Source organism: Oncorhynchus masou, chromosome 13 (assembly GCF_036934945.1).
Source record: "Oncorhynchus masou masou isolate Uvic2021 chromosome 13, UVic_Omas_1.1, whole genome shotgun sequence".
Lineage (NCBI taxonomy): Eukaryota > Metazoa > Chordata > Actinopteri > Salmoniformes > Salmonidae > Oncorhynchus > Oncorhynchus masou.
In genome coordinates this window covers 78,337,503-78,356,326 of record NC_088224.1, presented here as the reverse complement: position 1 = coordinate 78,356,326, position 18,824 = coordinate 78,337,503, and the positions used below count along the sequence as shown (strand labels likewise).

The 18,824-nt window shown below is 44.4% G+C and overlaps 1 protein-coding gene across 1 annotated transcript in view; it reads left to right on the top strand.

Moving 5' to 3' along the window:
• The window catches only part of LOC135553107 (calsyntenin-2-like), a 509,523-nt gene that overhangs the window by 369,705 nt on the left and 120,994 nt on the right, over positions 1-18,824 (top strand). Inside the window, exon 6 of the mRNA XM_064985212.1 lies at positions 13,724-13,909. Within this exon, the coding sequence (XP_064841284.1) occupies positions 13,724-13,909 (186 nt within the window). The remainder of the gene's footprint in view (positions 1-13,723; positions 13,910-18,824) is intronic.

Sequence of the window (18,824 nt, the reverse complement as noted above, 5' to 3'; positions counted from 1 at the left end):
TATTCCTGGTACTAACTTTTTTGATTAGGGCATGTTTATTTAAGATGGTGAGGAAAGCACTTTTAAAGAATAACCAGACATCCTCTACTGATGGAATGAGGTCAATATCCTTTCAGGATACTCGGGCCAGGTAGATTAGAAAGGCCTGCTCACTGGTGATTTAGGGAGTTTTTAACAGTGATGGGGGTGGTCGTTTAACCGCAGACCCATTATGTACGCAGGCAATGAGGCAGTGATCGCTGAGATCCTGGTTGAAGTCAGCAGAGGTGTATTTGGAGGGCAGGTTGGTTGGGATGATATATATGAGGGTGCCCATGTTTACGGATTTGGGGTTGTACCTGGTAGGTTCATTGATAATTTATGTAAGATTGAGGGCATCTAGTTTAGATTGTAGGACAGCTGGGGGCAGAGGGTGGTCTATAGCAAGCTGCAACAATGAAAGACTTGTTTCTGGAAAGGTGAATTTTTAAAAGTAGAAGCTCAAATTGTTTGGGCACAGACCTGGATAGTATGACAGGACTCTGCAGGCTATCTATGCAGTAGATTGCAACTCTGCCCCCTTTGGCAGTTCTATCTTGTCGGAAAACTTTATAGTTAGGGATGGAAATTTCAGTGTTTTTGGTGGCCTTCCTAATCCAGGATTCAGACACGGCTAGGACATCTGGGTTTTCAGAGTGTGCTAAAGCAGTGAATAAAACAAACTAGAGAGGAGAGGAGAGAGGAGGCTTCTAATGTTAACATGCACTAAACCAAGGCTTTTACAGTTATAGAAGTCAACAAATGAGTGCGCCTGGGGAATGGGAGTGGAACTTGGCACTGCAGGGCCTGGATTAACCTATCCATCACCAGAGGAACAGAGGAGGAATAGGATAAGGGTACGGCTAAAGGCTATAAGAACTAGTCGTCTAGTCCTTTTGGAACAGAGTGAAAGGAGCAAGTTTCTGGGCACGGAATAATATATTCAAGGCATAATGTACAGACAATGGTATGGTAGGATTTGAATACAGTGGACGTAAACCTAGGCATTGAGTGATGATGAGAGAGGTATTGTCTCTAGAGACATCATTTAGACCAGGTGAGGTCACTGCATTATTGGGAGGTGGAACTAAAGGGTTAGCTAAGGCGTATTGAGCAGGGCAAGAGGCTGTACAGTGAAATAAGACAATAATCACTAATCAAAACAGCAATGGACAAGGTATATTGACATTAGGGAGAGGCATGCATAGCCGAGTGATCATGAGGTCTAGTGAGTAGCTAGGCGGGCTGGAGATTAGCCCTCTAGCCTGTCTTAGAGATGGACTGATTGAGAAATGATGGATGAGAGAGGGGAACAGTGGTATAGGTTCACTTCTTTCTGTCAAGGTGAAGAAGGGCTTTTGAAAAACAGGTAGGTGATGGTAAAGAAGTGTAGATAAGATCCACAGGGGCACACATACACACCAGCAATCACATGCACACACTTTCACACACACATACACACCAGCAATCACATGCACACACTCTCACACACACATACACACCAGCAATCGCATGCACACACTCTCACACACACATACACACCATCAATCACATGCACACACTCTCACACACACATACACACCAGCAATCACATGCACACACTCTCACACACACATACACACCAGCAATCACATGCACACACTCTCACACACACATACACACCATCAATCACATGCACACACTCTCACACACACATACACACCAGCAATCACATGCACACACTCTCACACACACATACACACCAGCAATCACATGCACACACTTTTACACACACATACACACCAGCAATCACATGCACACACTCTCACACACACATACACACCAGCAAACACATGCACACACTTTCACACACACATACAAACCAGCAATCACATGCACACACTCTCACACACACATACACACCAGCAATCGCATGCACACACTCTCACACACACATACACACCATCAATCACATGCACACACTCTCACACACACATACACACCAGCAATCACATGCACACACTCTCACACACACATACACACCATCAATCACATGCACACACTCTCACACACACATACACACCAGCAATCACATGCACACACTTTCACACACACATACACACCAGCAATCACATGCACACACTCTCACACACACATACACACCAGCAAACACATGCACACACTCTCACACACACATACACACCAGCAATCGCATGCACACACTCTCACACACACATACACACCAGCAATCGCATGCACACACTCTCACACACACATACACACCATCAATCACATGCACACACTCTCACACACACATACACACCAGCAATCGCATGCACACACTCTCACACACACATACACACCATCAATCACATGCACACACTCTCACACACACATACACACCAGCAATCACATGCACACACTCTCACACACACATACACACCAGCAATCACATGCACACACACACACACACACATACACACCAGCAATCACATGCACACACTCTCACACACACATACACACCAGCCATCACATGCACACACTCTCACACACACATACACACCAGCAATCACATGCACACACTCTCACACACACATACACACCAGCAATCACATGCACACACTCACACATACACACACTTTCTCTTTGACACACACACACACATACACACTTTCTCTTTGACACACACACACATACACACTTTCTCTTTGACACACACGCACACATACACACTTTCTCTTTGTCACACACACACATACACACTTTCTCTTTGACACACACACATACACACTTTCTCTTTGACACACACACACATACACACGTTCTCTTTGACACACACACACATACACACTTTCTCTTTGACACACACACACACACATACATACTTTCTCTTTGACACACACACACATACACACTTTCTCTTTGACACACACACACATACACACTTTCTCTTTGACACACACACATACACACTTTCTCTTTGACACACACGTACACACTTTCTCTTTGACACACACACACATACACACTTTCTCTTTGACACACACACATACACACTTTCTCTTTGACACACACACACATACACACTTTCTCTTTGACACACACACATACACACTTTCTCTTTGACACACACACACATACACACTTTCTCTTTGACACACACACACATACACACTTTCCCTTTGACACACACACATACACACTTTCTCTTTAACACACACACACATACACACTTTCTCTTTGACACACACACACATACACACTTTCTCTTTGACACACACACACATACACACTTTCTCTTTGACACACACACACATACACACTTTCTCTTTGACACACACACATACACACTTTCTCTTTGACACACACACACATGCACACTTTCTCTTTGACACACACACACATACAAACTTTCTCTTTGACACACACACACATACACACTTTCTCTTTGACACACACCCACACATACAAACTTTCTCTTTGACACACACACACATACACACTTTCTCTTTGACACACACACACACATACACACTTTCTCTTTGACACACACACACATACACACTTTCTCTTTGACACACACACACATACACACTTTCTCTTTGACACACACACATACACACTTTCTCTTTGACACACACACACATACACACGTTCTCTTTGACACACACACACATACACACTTTCTCTTTGACACACACACACACATACACACTTTCTCTTTGACACACACACACATACACACTTTCTCTTTGACACACACACACACATACACACTTTCTCTTTGTCACACACACACATACACACTTTCTCTTTGACACACACACATACACACTTTCTCTTTGACACACACACACATACACACTTTATCTTTGACACACACACATACACACTTTCTCTTTGACACACACACACATACACACTTTCTCTTTGACACACACACACATACACACTTTCTCTTTGACACACACACACACACATGCATACTTTCTCTTTGACACACACACGCACATACACACTTTCTCTTTGACACACACACACATACACACTTTCTCTTTGACACACACACACACCTCTGAGAGTCATTACATTCCCAGAATTTCACCGCCGGTGTAGATTGGAGTTTGTTCTGAGTTGAGATTGGAGTTTCTGGTGAAGTGGTGCTCCAAGGTTAGACTGAAATTGGATAATTACAAATGTTGAACTACATTTAGTAGTACTTTTTTTTAGCAAAAATAAAATACTAGTCAAGTAGGGAAAAACGTCCTTTTCTTTTTCAGTATCAGACCTGACTAATTCACACTTGAAACATAGTTTTTGTGTTTAATAGATTAAATTACACATTCTGTTAGCATACTGTTTGACCCCAACGTGACCTGTGCTTGTAATGTAAAAAGGTTCTGTAGCAAGACACTATTTTGTCATAGTACAGCTTTTTACTTTTAAGACAATAAGATCTAAGCATACCAGAACCTGGATAATACCTTTATAATGTTAAAATATTATGACTCAAGTGGTATCAACAAAGAAAGTACATGATGTTCCGGGTTGGAGCGAGCGGTCGCATCTACACTTCGCATCTACACTTCGGTCCGCAGGTAGTATAACTTTTCATTATATTTTCATTACATTTCATTATAGTACAACGGTTTGATTTGTCTAATCTTAGCAATTTCTTCTTAGCTAGCTACATAGCCGTCTTTGTATCAAAGATAATTGCGTAATTATCGTATTTCGTCGTCCTAACGTAGTCTACACTGCTATCTGCCCAGCAGCTAGCTAAGCAGCTAGCTAACGTCCACAGTCCACCAGCACTGTAGAAACTATTACACTCAACTGAACGACTCGATTAGTGTAGTGTTAGCTAGCTACATAGTTGTCTTTGCTGTCTTCGCATCCAAGATAATTGTGTAGTTTAGAGTGTGTAGACTTAGAGTGATTATCTTAATTTACCGAGGTTAGCTAGCCAGCTATTTGTCGTCCTTAACGTAGGAGATACTGCTAGCTAGCTAGCCAACAGCTAGCCAACGTCTACCGAATAGAACTTCAACTACCCGGTCAACATTCCGCTTCGCTCCACAGGTAGTATCACATTTTCATTTCACTTCATTACAGTACAATGGTTTGATTTGTTTGATCGTAGCTAGCTAGCTACATAGCCGTCTTTGTATCTAAGACAATTGTGTAGTCTAGAGCGATTTTCTAGGTTAGCTAGCCAGCTATTGTCGTTCTTTTAACGTAACGTAACGCAATCAACACTGCTAGCTAGCCAGCTAGCCCCGAATAGCAGCACTGTAGAAACTATTACACTCGACGGAACGACTTGATTAGTGTAGTGTCAACAACGCAGCCACTGCCAGCTAGCCTACAAAGTCAACAACGCAGCCACTGCCAGCTAGCCTACTCCAGCAGTACTGTATCATTTCAATCATTTTAGTCAATAAGATTCTTGCTACGTAAGCTTAACTTTCTGAACATTCGAGACGTGTAGTCCACTTGTCATTCTAATCTCCTTTGCATTAGCGTAGCCTCTTCTGTAGCCTGTCAACTATGTGTCTATCTATCCCTGTTCTCTCCTCTCTGCACAGACCATACAAACGCTCCACACCGCGTGGCCGCGGCCACCCTAATCTGGTGGTCCCAGCGCGCACGACCCACGTGGAGTTCCAGGTCTCCGGTAGCCTCTGGAACTGCCGATCTGCGGCCAACAAGGCAGAGTTCATCTCAGCCTATGCCTCCCTCCAGTCCCTCGACTTCTTGGCACTGACGGAAACATGGATCACCACAGATAACACTGCTACTCCTACTGCTCTCTCTTCGTCCGCCCACGTGTTCTCGCACACCCCGAGAGCTTCTGGTCAGCGGGGTGGTGGCACCGGGATCCTCATCTCTTCCAAGTGGTCATTCTCTCTTTCTCCCCTTACCCATCTGTCTATCGCCTCCTTTGAATTCCATGCTGACACAGTTACCAGCCCTTTCAAGCTTAACATCCTTATCATTTATCGCCCTCCAGGTTCCCTCGGAGAGTTCATCAATGAGCTTGATGCCTTGATAAGCTCCTTTCCAGAGGACGGCTCACCTCTCACAGTCCTGGGCGACTTGAACCTCCCCACGTCTACCTTTGACTCATTCCTCTCTGCCTCCTTCTTTCCACTCCTCTCCTCTTTTGACCTCACCCTCTCACCTTCCCCCCCTACTCACAAGGCAGGCAATACGCTCAACCTCATCTTTACTAGATGCTGTTCTTCCACTAACCTCATTGCAACTCCCCTCCAAGTCTCCGACCACTACCTTGTATCCTTTTCCCTCTCGCTCTCATCCAACACTTCCCACACTGCCCCTACTCGGATGGTATCGCGCCGTCCCAACCTTCGCTCTCTCTCCCCCGCTACTCTCTCCTCTTCCATCCTATCATCTCTTCCCTCTGCTCATACCTTCTCCAACCTATCTCCTGATTCTGCCTCCTCAACCCTCCTCTCTTCCCTTTCTGCATCCTTTGACTCTCTATGTCCCCTATCCTCCAGGCCGGCTCGGTCCTCCCCTCCCGCTCCGTGGCTCGACGACTCATTGCGAGCTCACAGAACAGAGCTCCGGGCAGCCGAGCGGAAATGGAGGAAAACTCGCCTCCCTGCGGACCTGGCATCCTTTCACTCCCTCCTCTCTACATTTTCCTCCTCTGTCTCTGCTGCTAAAGCCACTTTCTTCCACTCTAAATTCCAAGCATCTGCCTCTAACCCTAGGAAGCTCTTTGCCACCTTCTCCTCCCTCCTGAATCCTCCTCCCCCCCCCCCTCCTCCCTCTCTGCAGATGACTTCGTCAACCATTTTGGGAAGAAGGTCGACGACATCCGATCCTCGTTTGCTAAGTCAAATGACACCGCTGGTTCTGCTCACACTGCCCTACCCTGTGCTCTGACCTCTTTCTCCCCTCTCTCTCCAGATGAAATCTCGCTTCTTGTGACGGCCGGCCGCCCAACAACCTGCCCGCTTGACCCTATCCCCTCCTCTCTTCTCCAGACCATTTCCGGAGACCTTCTCCCTTACCTCACCTCGCTCATCAACTCATCCCTGACCGCTGGCTACGTCCCTTCCGTCTTCAAGAGAGCGAGAGTTGCACCCTTCTGAAAAAACCTACACTCGATCCCTCCGATGTCAACAACTACAGACCAGTATCCCTTCTTTCTTTTCTCTCCAAAACTCTTGAACGTGCCGTCCTTGGCCAGCTCTCCCGCTATCTCTCTCAGAATGACCTTCTTGATCCAAATCAGTCAGGTTTCAAGACTAGTCATTCAACTGAGACTGCTCTTCTCTGTATCACGGAGGCGCTCCGCACTGCTAAAGCTAACTCTCTCTCCTCTGCTCTCATCCTTCTAGACCTATCGGCTGCCTTCGATACTGTGAACCATCAGATCCTCCTCTCCACCCTCTCCGAGTTGGGCATCTCCGGCGCGGCCCACGCTTGGATTGCGTCCTACCTGACAGGTCGCTCCTACCAGGTGGCGTGGCGAGAATCTGTCTCCTCGCCACGCGCTCTCACCACTGGTGTCCCCCAGGGCTCTGTTCTAGGCCCTCTCCTATTCTCGCTATACACCAAGTCACTTGGCTCTGTCATAACCTCACATGGTCTCTCCTATCATTGCTATGCAGACGACACACAATTAATCTTCTCCTTTCCCCCTTCTGATGACCAGGTGGCGAATCGCATCTCTGCATGTCTGGCAGACATATCAGTGTGGATGACGGATCACCACCTCAAGCTGAACCTCGGCAAGCCGGAGCTGCTCTTCCTCCCGGGAAGGACTGCCCGTTCCATGATCTTGCCATCACGGTTGACAACTCCATTGTGTCCTCCTCCCAGAGCGCTAAGAACCTTGGCGTGATCCTGGACAACACCCTGTCGTTCTCAACTAACATCATGGCGGTGGCCCGTTCCTGTAGGTTCATGCTCTACAACATCCGCAGAGTACGACCCTGCCTCACACAGGAAGCGGCGCAGGTCCTAATCCAGGCACTTGTCATCTCCCGTCTGGATTACTGCAACTCGCTGTTGGCTGGGCTCCCTGCCTGTGCCATTAAACCCCTACAACTCATCCAGAACGCCGCAGCCCGTCTGGTGTTCAACCTTCCCAAGCTCTCTCACGTCACCCCGCTCCTCCGCTCTCTCCACTGGCTTCCAGTTGAAGCTCGCATCCGCTACAAGACCATGGTGCTTGCCTACGGAGCTGTGAGGGGAACGGCACCGCAGTACCTCCAGGCTCTGATCAGGCCCTACACCCAAACAAGGGCACTGCGTTCATCCACCTCTGGCCTGCTCGCCTCCCTACCACTGAGGAAGTACAGTTCCCGCTCAGCCCAGTCAAAACTGTTCGCTGCTCTGGCCCCCCAATGGTGGAACAAACTCCCTCACGACGCCAGGACAGCGGAGTCAATCACCACCTTCCGGAGACACCTGAAACCCCACCTCTTCAAGGAATACCTAGGATAGGATAAGTAATCCTTCTCACCCCCCTCCCCTTAAATGATTTAGATGCACTATTGTAAAGTGGCTGTTCCACTGGATGTCAGAAGGTGAATTCACCAATTTGTAAGTCGCTCTGGATAAGAGCGTCTGCTAAATGACTTAAATGTAAATGTAAATGATGTAAAGAATTGATTCGGTGAATCAGGTGTTCATGTTTTACTGAAGAGAAGCTCATTGTCTCTGAAGGTTTCACGCAGTGTTTTGAGGGCTAAAACATTGTCTCTATTTACTTCTGTATTTTACTTGGTTTGGATTCCAGGGCCCAACTCTCCTGTAGCAACACATTTCCCATTGACAGCTTTTTGTCATGCAGCCAATTCTAAGAGCAATTCCTCCACTAAAGAACAAAAAGATGACACTTTTTAAAAGAACATCACCAGTGACAGGAAAGCTTCAACATGGAGGCTTAAAGGGAGAGAGAGAGCAAGGGCGGCAGAGAGGTATGAAGTATGAGATGGAGAGAGAGAAAGCAAGGGAGGCAGAGAGGTATGAAGTATGAGATGGTGAGAAGGAAAGTGCTATCTAAAATAGAAATATGGATGGGAGCTGAGTGGATGAAGGTAGAGGGGTAAAAAGGAGCGGATAAGAGAGGAGAGAAAAGAGATAGAGAGGACAGGGTAAAGAGGAAGAGAGGACAGGGTAAAGAGGGAGAGAGGACAGGGTAAAGAGGGAGAGAGGACAGGGTAAAGAGGAAGAGAGGACAGGGTAAAGAGGGAGAGAGGACAGGGTGAAGAGGGAGAGAGGACAGGGTAAAGAGGAAGAGAGGACAGGGTAAAGAGGGAGAGAGGACAGGGTAAAGAGGGAGAGAGGACAGGGTAAAGAGGGAGAGAGGACAGGGTAAAGAGGGAGAGAGGACAGGGTAAAGAGGAAGAGAGGACAGGGTAAAGAGGGAGAGAGGACAGGGTAAAGAGGGAGAGAGGACAGGGTAAAGAGGGAGAGAGGACAGGGTAAAGAGGGAGAGAGGACAGGGTAAATAGGGAGAGAGGACAGGGTAAAGAGTGAGAGAGGACCGGGTAACGAGGGAGAGAGGACAGGGTAAAGAGGGAGAGAGGACAGGGTAAAGAGGGATAGAGGACAGATGAAGAGGAAGAGAGGACAGGGTAAGAGGAAGAGAGGACAGGGTAAAGAGGGATAGAGGACAGAGGAAGAGGAAGAGAGGACAGGGTAAAGAGGGATAGAGGACAGGGTAAAGAGGGAGAGAGGACAGGGTAAGAGGAAGAGAGGACAGGGTAAAGAGGGAGAGAGGACAGGGTAAAGAGGAAGAGTGGACAGGGTAAAGAGGGAGAGAGGACAGGGTAAATAGGGAGAGAGGACATGGTAAAGAGGGAGAGAGGACAGAGTAAAGAGGGAGAGAGGACAGAGTAAGAGGAAGAGAGGACAGGGTAAAGAGGGAGAGAGGACAGGGTAAAGAGGGAGAGAGGACAGAGTAAGAGGAAGAGAGGACAGGGTAAAGAGGGAGAGAGGACAGGGTAAAGAGGGAGAGAGGACAGAGTAAGAGGAAGAGAGGACAGGGTAAAGAGGGAGAGAGGACAGGGTAAAGAGGAAGAGTGGACAGGGTAAAGAGGGAGAGAGGACAGGGTAAAGAGGGAGAGAGGACAGGGTAAAGAGGAAGAGAGGACAGGGTAAAGAGGGAGAGAGGACAGGGTAAATAGGGAGAGAGGACATGGTAAAGAGGGAGAGAGGACAGAGTAAGAGGAAGAGAGGACAGGTGAAGAGGAAGAGAGGACAGGGTAAAGAGGAAGAGAGGACAGGGTAAAGAGGGAGAGAGGACAGGGTAAAGTGGAAGAGAGGACAGGGTAAAGAGGGAGAGAGGACAGGGTAAAGTAGAAGAGAGGACAGGGTAAAGTGGAAGAGAGGACAGAGTAAGAGGGAGAGAGGACAAGGTAAAGAGGGAGAGAGGACAGGGTAACGAGCTAGAGAGGACATGGTAAAGAGGAAGAGAGGACAGGGTAAAGAGGGAGAGAGGACAGGGTAAAGAGGGAGAGAGGACAGGGTAAAGAGGAAGTTATGACAGGGTAAAGAGGAAGAGAGGACAGAGTAAATAGCAAGTGTATTACAGTGTGTCATCTATGAGAGGTAGTGTATTACATTGTAACATCTATGAGAGGCAGTGTATTACAGTGTAACATCTATGAGAGGCAGTGTATTACAGTGTATCATCTATAAGAGGCAGTGTATTACAGTGTAACATCTATGAGAGGCAGTGTATTACAGTGTAACATCTATGAGAGGCAGTGTATTACAGTGTAACATCTATGAGAGGCAGTGAATTACAGCGTAACATCTATGAGAGGCAGTGTATTACAGTGTAACATCTATGAGAGGCAGTGTATTGCAGTGTAACATCTATGAGAGGCAGTGTATTACAGCGTAACATCTATGAGAGGCAGTGTATTACAGTGTAACATCTATGAGAGGCAGTGTATTACAGTGTAACATCTATGCCTTGCTGTGGATGCTTCTGCTACTGCAGCTTGACAGGACTGGAGTAACGTGTTGTTCAGGGTTATGGAACACACACATTTGCATGCATTTACACGAACACACACACCCACAGACAAGCGTAAGGTTCTCTCTCTCTCATAGCATTACATATCACTACATCATGTTCCATTGTTTTTTTTGTGTTGGAATAAAACATCACACAATATTCCAAATCAAATCAAGTTGTATTTGTGACATGTGCCGAATACAACAGATATAGACTTCACAGTGAAATGCTTACTTACGAGCCCTTTCCCAACAATGCAGATTTGAAAGTAAGGAAATAAGGTAATAAAAATAGAAAAGAGCAGCAGTGTATGTGGAGTGTTGTGTGTGTGTTGTCAATATGCATGTGTGTGGCCTCCCGAGTGGCGCGGTGGTCTAAGGCACTGATTTGCAGTGCTAGCTGTGCCACTAGAGATTCTAGGTTCAAGTCCAGGCATCCGCCTGCAACAGGGAGACCCATGGGGAGGCGCACAATTGTCCCAGCGTCGTCCTGGTTAGGGGAGGGGTTGGCTGGCAGGGATGTCCTTGTCTCATCACGCACTAGTGACTCCTGTGGCGGGCCGGGTGCAGTGCACGGTCGCCAGGTGTACGGAGTTTCCCCTGAAGCATTGGTGCAGCTGGCTTCCGGGTTAAGTGGGCATTGTGTCATGAAGCTGTGCGGCTTGGTTGGGTTGTGTTTTCGGAGGACACACGGCTCTCGACCTTCGCCTCTCCCCAGTCCGTACAGAAGTTGCAGTAATGACACAAGTCTGTAACTACCAATTGGATATCACCAAAGTGGGGAGAAAAGGGGTAAAAAAATAAAGTGTAGCATCTATGCGCCTGTGTTTGTGTCTGTTCCTGTGTGAAAGTGTGTTTGTAGCACGGCCCGGGCTGAGCTGCGGTGCCGTGCCTCATGAATAGGAGTAAATCATTTAGCAGGGACACAGATGGAACAGCTCAGTCACACAGAGTCCCGGCAGGGCCCCCCCCCCCCACATTCACCGCCTTGCCATCACTGACCTCAATCATTCTCTATACGAGTATGGTAATGAGTCTGTATATGAACCTATATGATAAGGACTATGAACTTACATGATAGGGTTGAGTGACTCACCAAAATGAACTGAGGTGCAGTATCTCTACCTGAAAATACATCATATAACTGACTGATAGCTGGTATTCAGCAGTCATAAAAGTATTCCTTATTAACCTTGAAGACAGCAGCTCTATAGAGATGAGATGATGACTTGGAATTTAATAATAAAGTCATCAAATAATGTTTTCATCAAATAAAACAAATGTCACATACACAACTGAAATATGTTTTCAGAATCGAACTGAATCCGAACCTCAAATACCACTAATCGCTCAGCACTACTATGTGAGCGGGAATATGAACTGTGATGAGCCCAGTCACTTTCTGGACTGATCAAACATGGAGAGAAATCCAGAAGAAACTTAATTTCCCAGAGAGAAGGAAATAGAAACAACTGGTTGTGTTGCAGTGCAGAAAACAGGTAGACAACAACCACACAGCTTCTGCCAGCAGACAATCACTGTTGTGGGGGTGTTAGTCTGTCTGTCTGCCTGTCTGTTTGTGTTTGGGCTGGAGAGAGTTGTTTTCTTGCATCGAACCAAACCACAACAAAACCAGTGTAGCCCACAGCCCTGCAGGCTGAAGTAAAACAACAACAAACAGCTGTGTGTGTGTGTGTGTGTGTGTGTGTGTGTGTGTGTGTGTGTGTGTGTGTGTGTGTGTGTGTGTGTGTGTGTGTGTGTGTGTGTGTGTGTGTGTGTGTGTGTGTGTGTGTGTGTGTGCGTGCGTGCGTGTTTGTGTGTGTGTGTGTGTGTGTGTTTGTGTGTTAACGAGCGCAGAGAGTGTGTGGTTGTGTGTTAACGAGCGCAGGGAGTGTGTGGTTGTGTGTGTGTGTGTGTGTGTGTGTGTGTGTGTGTGTGTGTGTTAACGAGCGCAGGGAGTGTGTGGTTGTGTGTTAACGAGCGCAGGGAGTGCGTGGTTGTGTGTGAGGAAGTGAACGTGACAGATTTAACAGTCCACAGGGCAGCGACAGGCTGTTTCCCTTCTTATCCAGTCAGTGTTTCTGTTCAGCTCTGCCTGCATGGTTCTTTCAGCCTGCCTCTCTCTGGCTGCCTATTTTTCATAGTTACACACACTGCAGAATAGACATTACAAATGCACACAGCCCACCATGAGCACTGTGAGCGAGCAGGTCTGGCTGAACACTCTACATTTTACTAACGTCACAGTGATTTAGTGAGCACAATACTGTACAGTGGAAAGCGCCATTGATTCTCATTATTAGACACTTTATTGACTGCATAAAGCTCTGAAATGGGCTGGTGCCTTTTTATTGGGGACCTACAAGGCAGGAATGGACACAAAACCATACATTGTGAAAATCTTCAGACAATGCAATTTTCGGTTCTCCAGTTCGAAGGACCGTATATTCACATCCAAGATCACACTGACACTAGTTCTCTTCCTGGTTCCACGTCTCTTATTCTCCACCACTGACTGTTGTTCTCTCTTATCTCTTTCTCTTACTCTCTTTCTCTCTCTTTATTTCTCTCTCTCATTCTCTCTCTCTCACACACACATACACACACACACACAAACACACACACACACACACACACACACACACACACACACACACGCACACACACACACACACACTCCCCCACCCCTAACCATTGTGTCTTCTGACTTTCCTAGGCTGGAACAAAAGAGTAGACTATGAGCCAGGCACAGGCAGCAAGCAGTTGTTTCCCAAGATGCATCTGGAGACGTGTGGAGGGCCTCTCTCCTCAGTGAGGACCATGGTGGAGCTACAGACCAGCCATATTGGGAAGGGCTGCGACCGGGAGACCTACTCTGAGAAGTCTCTGCAGAAACTCTGTGGTACGTACCTCATGGGATACATATTTCTCTATAAATGGTCATAGGTTAAGTCAATGTATTTCACTTGATTTACAATTAGAGATTCGTTGCATAACAGAACAGAGCCACTCCAGAAATCATCAGACTGAAACCCCCTAAATGACTAGCCCAATGCCAGTCAATAGCCTACAACACTCTTAATAAGAACACCAGTTAAACTCCCTAGACCCTTATCTGAATGCATAACTCCCTCCCCCTCTCCCACCCAGTTCCCTCTATAAGCATGGTTCACCGCTAAAGAGCCTTTTCAAAGCCTCCCATAGTCATTAACTGATACCAAATAGAATACATTGTAATTGCTTTTTTAAAGCACAATCAATTTGAGATAATGTACAAAGACATCTGCAAACAGAATGTTGGGCTGTGCTTGGCGGCGGTGGCAGGGCTGCGGAGAGGGAGAACTGAGGGAGGGAAGCCTCCGCGCATCTATTTACTCCCAGAATCTAATCACTGCAAGTCAGAACCTCTACAAAGCCATGAATAGCAGGCGGGGAGAAACAGGACATTACAGACAGGCAGGAAAAAAAACATGAATTAATGCGCCGATGTCCTGTTATTAGTGGAAAACGAACAGATGCATGTTTCAATTGTCTATCTGGATGAACAGATATACCAGAGCGATGGGTCATATTGTATCATGTGGTCTATTTGGAGTGTTGCTGGGTTTTGGAGGTACTACTGTCACCATGTAATGGCTGTGTTATAAACATGTATAATAAGGCATTACTTAGGCCCTACTCTGTTACAGTGGGAGTGAGGGCACACAAGTCAATTGCGCTGTATGTTAGTCGGGGTATGTTAGCGTTGCAGAGGAGCACTTTGACCAGGCCAGAGTTATGTTTTTCAAGAAGATATGGAGTGGGCGTTGAAAACACAGACAGCGAGAGAGAGAGAAAGTGAGAGAGAGGATTCATTGATTTAATGTTCTGACGGATCGGTTTGTTTTCCTGTGAAAGGACCACATAACAACAGTCTCTTCTCCGCTGTAACAGCCTGTCTGATTGGCTGTGTGGGGAATTATCACTCATTATTAACACTGAAAACAGCATGAATTTCAGCCATCCCTTCTTTCTTTCCATTACCATGGTGTTCTGTTTGTTTCATCTACCATGGCTGTAGATAAATAAAGCAGTATGTACTCTATCCATGGAGGTAGATAAATAAAGCAGTATGTACTCTATCCATGGCTGTAGATAAATAAAGCAGTATGTACTCTATCCATGGAGGTAGATAAATAAAGCAGTATGTACTCTATCCATGGCTGTAGATACATAAAGCAGTATGTACTCTATGCATGGAGGTAGATAAATAAAGCAGTATGTACTCTATCCATGGAGGTAGATAAATAAAGCAGTATGTACTCTATCCATGGAGGTAGATAAATAAAGCAGTATGTACTCTATCCATGGCTGTAGATAAATAAAGCAGTATGTACTCTATGCATGGCTGTAGATAAATAAAGCAGTATGTACTCTATCCATGGCTGTAGATAAATAAAGCAGTATGTACTCTATCCATGGAGGTAGATAAATAAAGCAGTATGTACTCTATCCATGGCTGTAGATAAATAAAGCAGTATGTACTCTATCCATGGAGGTAAATAAATAAAGCAGTATGTACTCTATCCATGGAGGTAAATAAATAAAGCAGTATGTACTCTATCCATGGAGGTAAATAAATAAAGCAGTATGTACTCTATGCATGGCTGTAGATAAATAAAGCAGTATGTACTCTATCCATGGCTGTAGATAAATAAAGCAGTATGTACTCTATGCATGGCTGTAGATAAATAAAGCAGTATGTACTCTATCCATGGAGGTAGATAAATAAAGCAGTATGTACTCTATCCATGGCTGTAGATAAATAAAGCAGTATGTACTCTATCCATGGAGGTAGATAAATAAAGCAGTATGTACTCTATCCATGGCTGTAGATAAATAAAGCAGTATGTACTCTATCCATGGCTGTAGATAAATAAAGCAGTATGTACTCTATGCATGGCTGTAGATAAATAAAGCAGTATGTACTCTATGCATGGCTGTAGATAAATAAAGCAGTATGTACTCTATCCATGGCTGTAGATAAATAAAGCAGTATGTACTCTATCCATGGCTGTAGATAAATAAAGCAGTATGTACTCTATCCATGGCTGTAGATAAATAAAGCAGTATGTACTCTATGCATGGCTGTAGATAAATAAAGCAGTATGTACTCTATCCATGGCTGTAGATAAATAAAGCAGTATGTACTCTATCCATGGCTGTAGATAAATAAAGCAGTATGTACTCTATCCATGGAGGTAAATAAATAAAGCAGTATGTACTCTATCCATGGCTGTAGATAAATAAAGCAGTATGTACTCTATGGATGGAGGTAGATAAATAAAGCAGTATGTACTCTATGCATGGAGGTAGATAAATAAAGCAGTATGTACTCTATCCATGGAGGTAGATAAATAAAGCAGTATGTACTCTATCCATGGCTGTAGATAAATAAAGCAGTATGTACTCTATGCATGGAGGTAGATAAATAAAGCAGTATGTACTCTATGCATGGAGGTAGATAAATAAAGCAGTATGTACTCTATGCATGGAGGTAGATAAATAAAGCCGTATGTACTCTATGCATGGAGGTAGATAAATAAAGCAGTATGTACTCTATGCATGGAGGTAGATAAATAAAGCAGTATGTACTCTATCCATGGCTGTAGATAAATAAAGCAGTATGTACTCTATGCATGGAGGTAGATAAATAAAGCAGTATGTACTCTATGCATGGAGGTAGATAAATAAAGCAGTATGTACTCTATCCATGGCTGTAGATAAATAAAGCCGTATGTAATCTATGCATGGCTGTAGATAAATAAAGCAGTATGTACTCTATCCATGGAGGTAAATTAAGCAGTATGTACTCTGTCCATGGCTGTAGATAAATAAAGCAGTATGTACTCTATGCATGGCTGTAGATAAATAAAGCAGTATGTACTCTATGCATGGAGGTAGATAAATAAAGCAGTATGTACTCTATGCATGGCTGTAGATAAATAAAGCAGTATGTACTCTATGCATGGCTGTAGATAAATAAAGCAGTATGTACTCTATGCATGGAGGTAGATAAATAAAGCAGTATGTACTCTATCCATGGCTGTAGATAAATAAAGCAGTATGTACTCTATGCATGGAGGTAGATAAATAAAGCAGTATGTACTCTATCCATGGAGGTAAATTAAGCAGTATGTACTCTATCAATGGCTGTAGATAAATAAAGCAGTATGTACTCTATCCATGGCTGTAGATAAATAAAGCCGTATGTACTCTATGCATGGAGGTAGATAAATAAAGCAGTATGTACTCTATGCATGGAGGTAGATAAATAAAGCAGTATGTACTCTATCCATGGAGGTAAATTAAGCAGTATGTACTCTATGCATGGAGGTAGATAAATAAAGCAGTATGTACTCTATCCATGGAGGTAAATTAAGCAGTATGTACTCTATCCATGGCTGTAGATAAATAAAGCAGTATGTACTCTATCCATGGAGGTAAATTAAGCAGTATGTACTCTATCCATGGCTGTAGATAAATAAAGCAGTATGTACTCTATCCATGGAGGTAGATAAATAAAGCAGTATGTACTCTATCCATGGAGGTAGATAAATAAAGCAGTATGTACTCTATCCATGGCTGTAGATAAATAAAGCAGTATGTATTCTATGCATGGAGGTAAATTAAGCAGTATGTACTCTATCCATGGAGGTAGATAAATAAAGCAGTATTACTCTATGCATGGAGGTAGATAAATAAAGCAGTATGTACTCTATCCATGGAGGTAGATAAATAAAGCAGTATGTACTCTATCCATGGAGGTAGATAAATAAAGCAGTATGTACTCTATCCATGGCTGTAGATAAATAAAGCAGTATGTACTCTATGCATGGAGGTAAATTAAGCAGTATGTACTCTATCCATGGAGGTAGATAAATAAAGCAGTATGTACTCTATGCATGGAGGTAGATAAATAAAGCAGTATGTACTCTATCCATGGAGGTAGATAAATAAAGCAGTATGTACTCTATCCATGGAGGTAGATACATAAAGCAGTATGTACTCTATCCATGGAGGTAGATAAATAAAGCAGTATGTACTCTATCCATGGCTGTAGATAAATAAAGCAGTATGTACTCTATGCATGGAGGTAGATTTATAAAGCAGTATGTACTCTATCCATGGAGGTAGATAAATAAAGCCGTATGTACTCTATCCATGGAGGTAGATAAATAAAGCAGTATGTACTCTAGCCATGGAGGTAGATAAATAAAGCAGTATGTACTCTATCCATGGCTGTAGATAAATAAAGCAGTATGTACTCTATGCATGGCGGTAGATTAAGCAGTATGTACTCTATCCATGGAGGTAGATAAATAAAGCAGTATGTACTCTATCCATGGCTGTAGATAAATAAAGCAGTATGTACTCTATGCATGGAGGTAGATTAAGCAGTATGTACTCTATGCATGGAGGTAGATTAAGCAGTATGTACTCTATGCATTGAGGTAGATTAAGCAGTATGTACTCTATCCATGGAGGTAGATAAACAAAGCAGTATGTACTCTATCCATGGCTGTAGATAAATAAAGCAGTATGTACTCTATGCATGGAGGTAAATTAAGCAGTATGTACTCTATCCATGGAGGTAGATAAATAAAGCAGTATGTACTCTATGCATGGAGGTAGATAAATAAAGCAGTATGTACTCTATGCATGGCTGTAGATAAATAAAGCAGTATGTACTCTATGCATGGCTGTAGATAAATAAAGCAGTATGTACTCTATGCATGGAGGTAGATAAATAAAGCAGTATGTACTCTATCCATGGC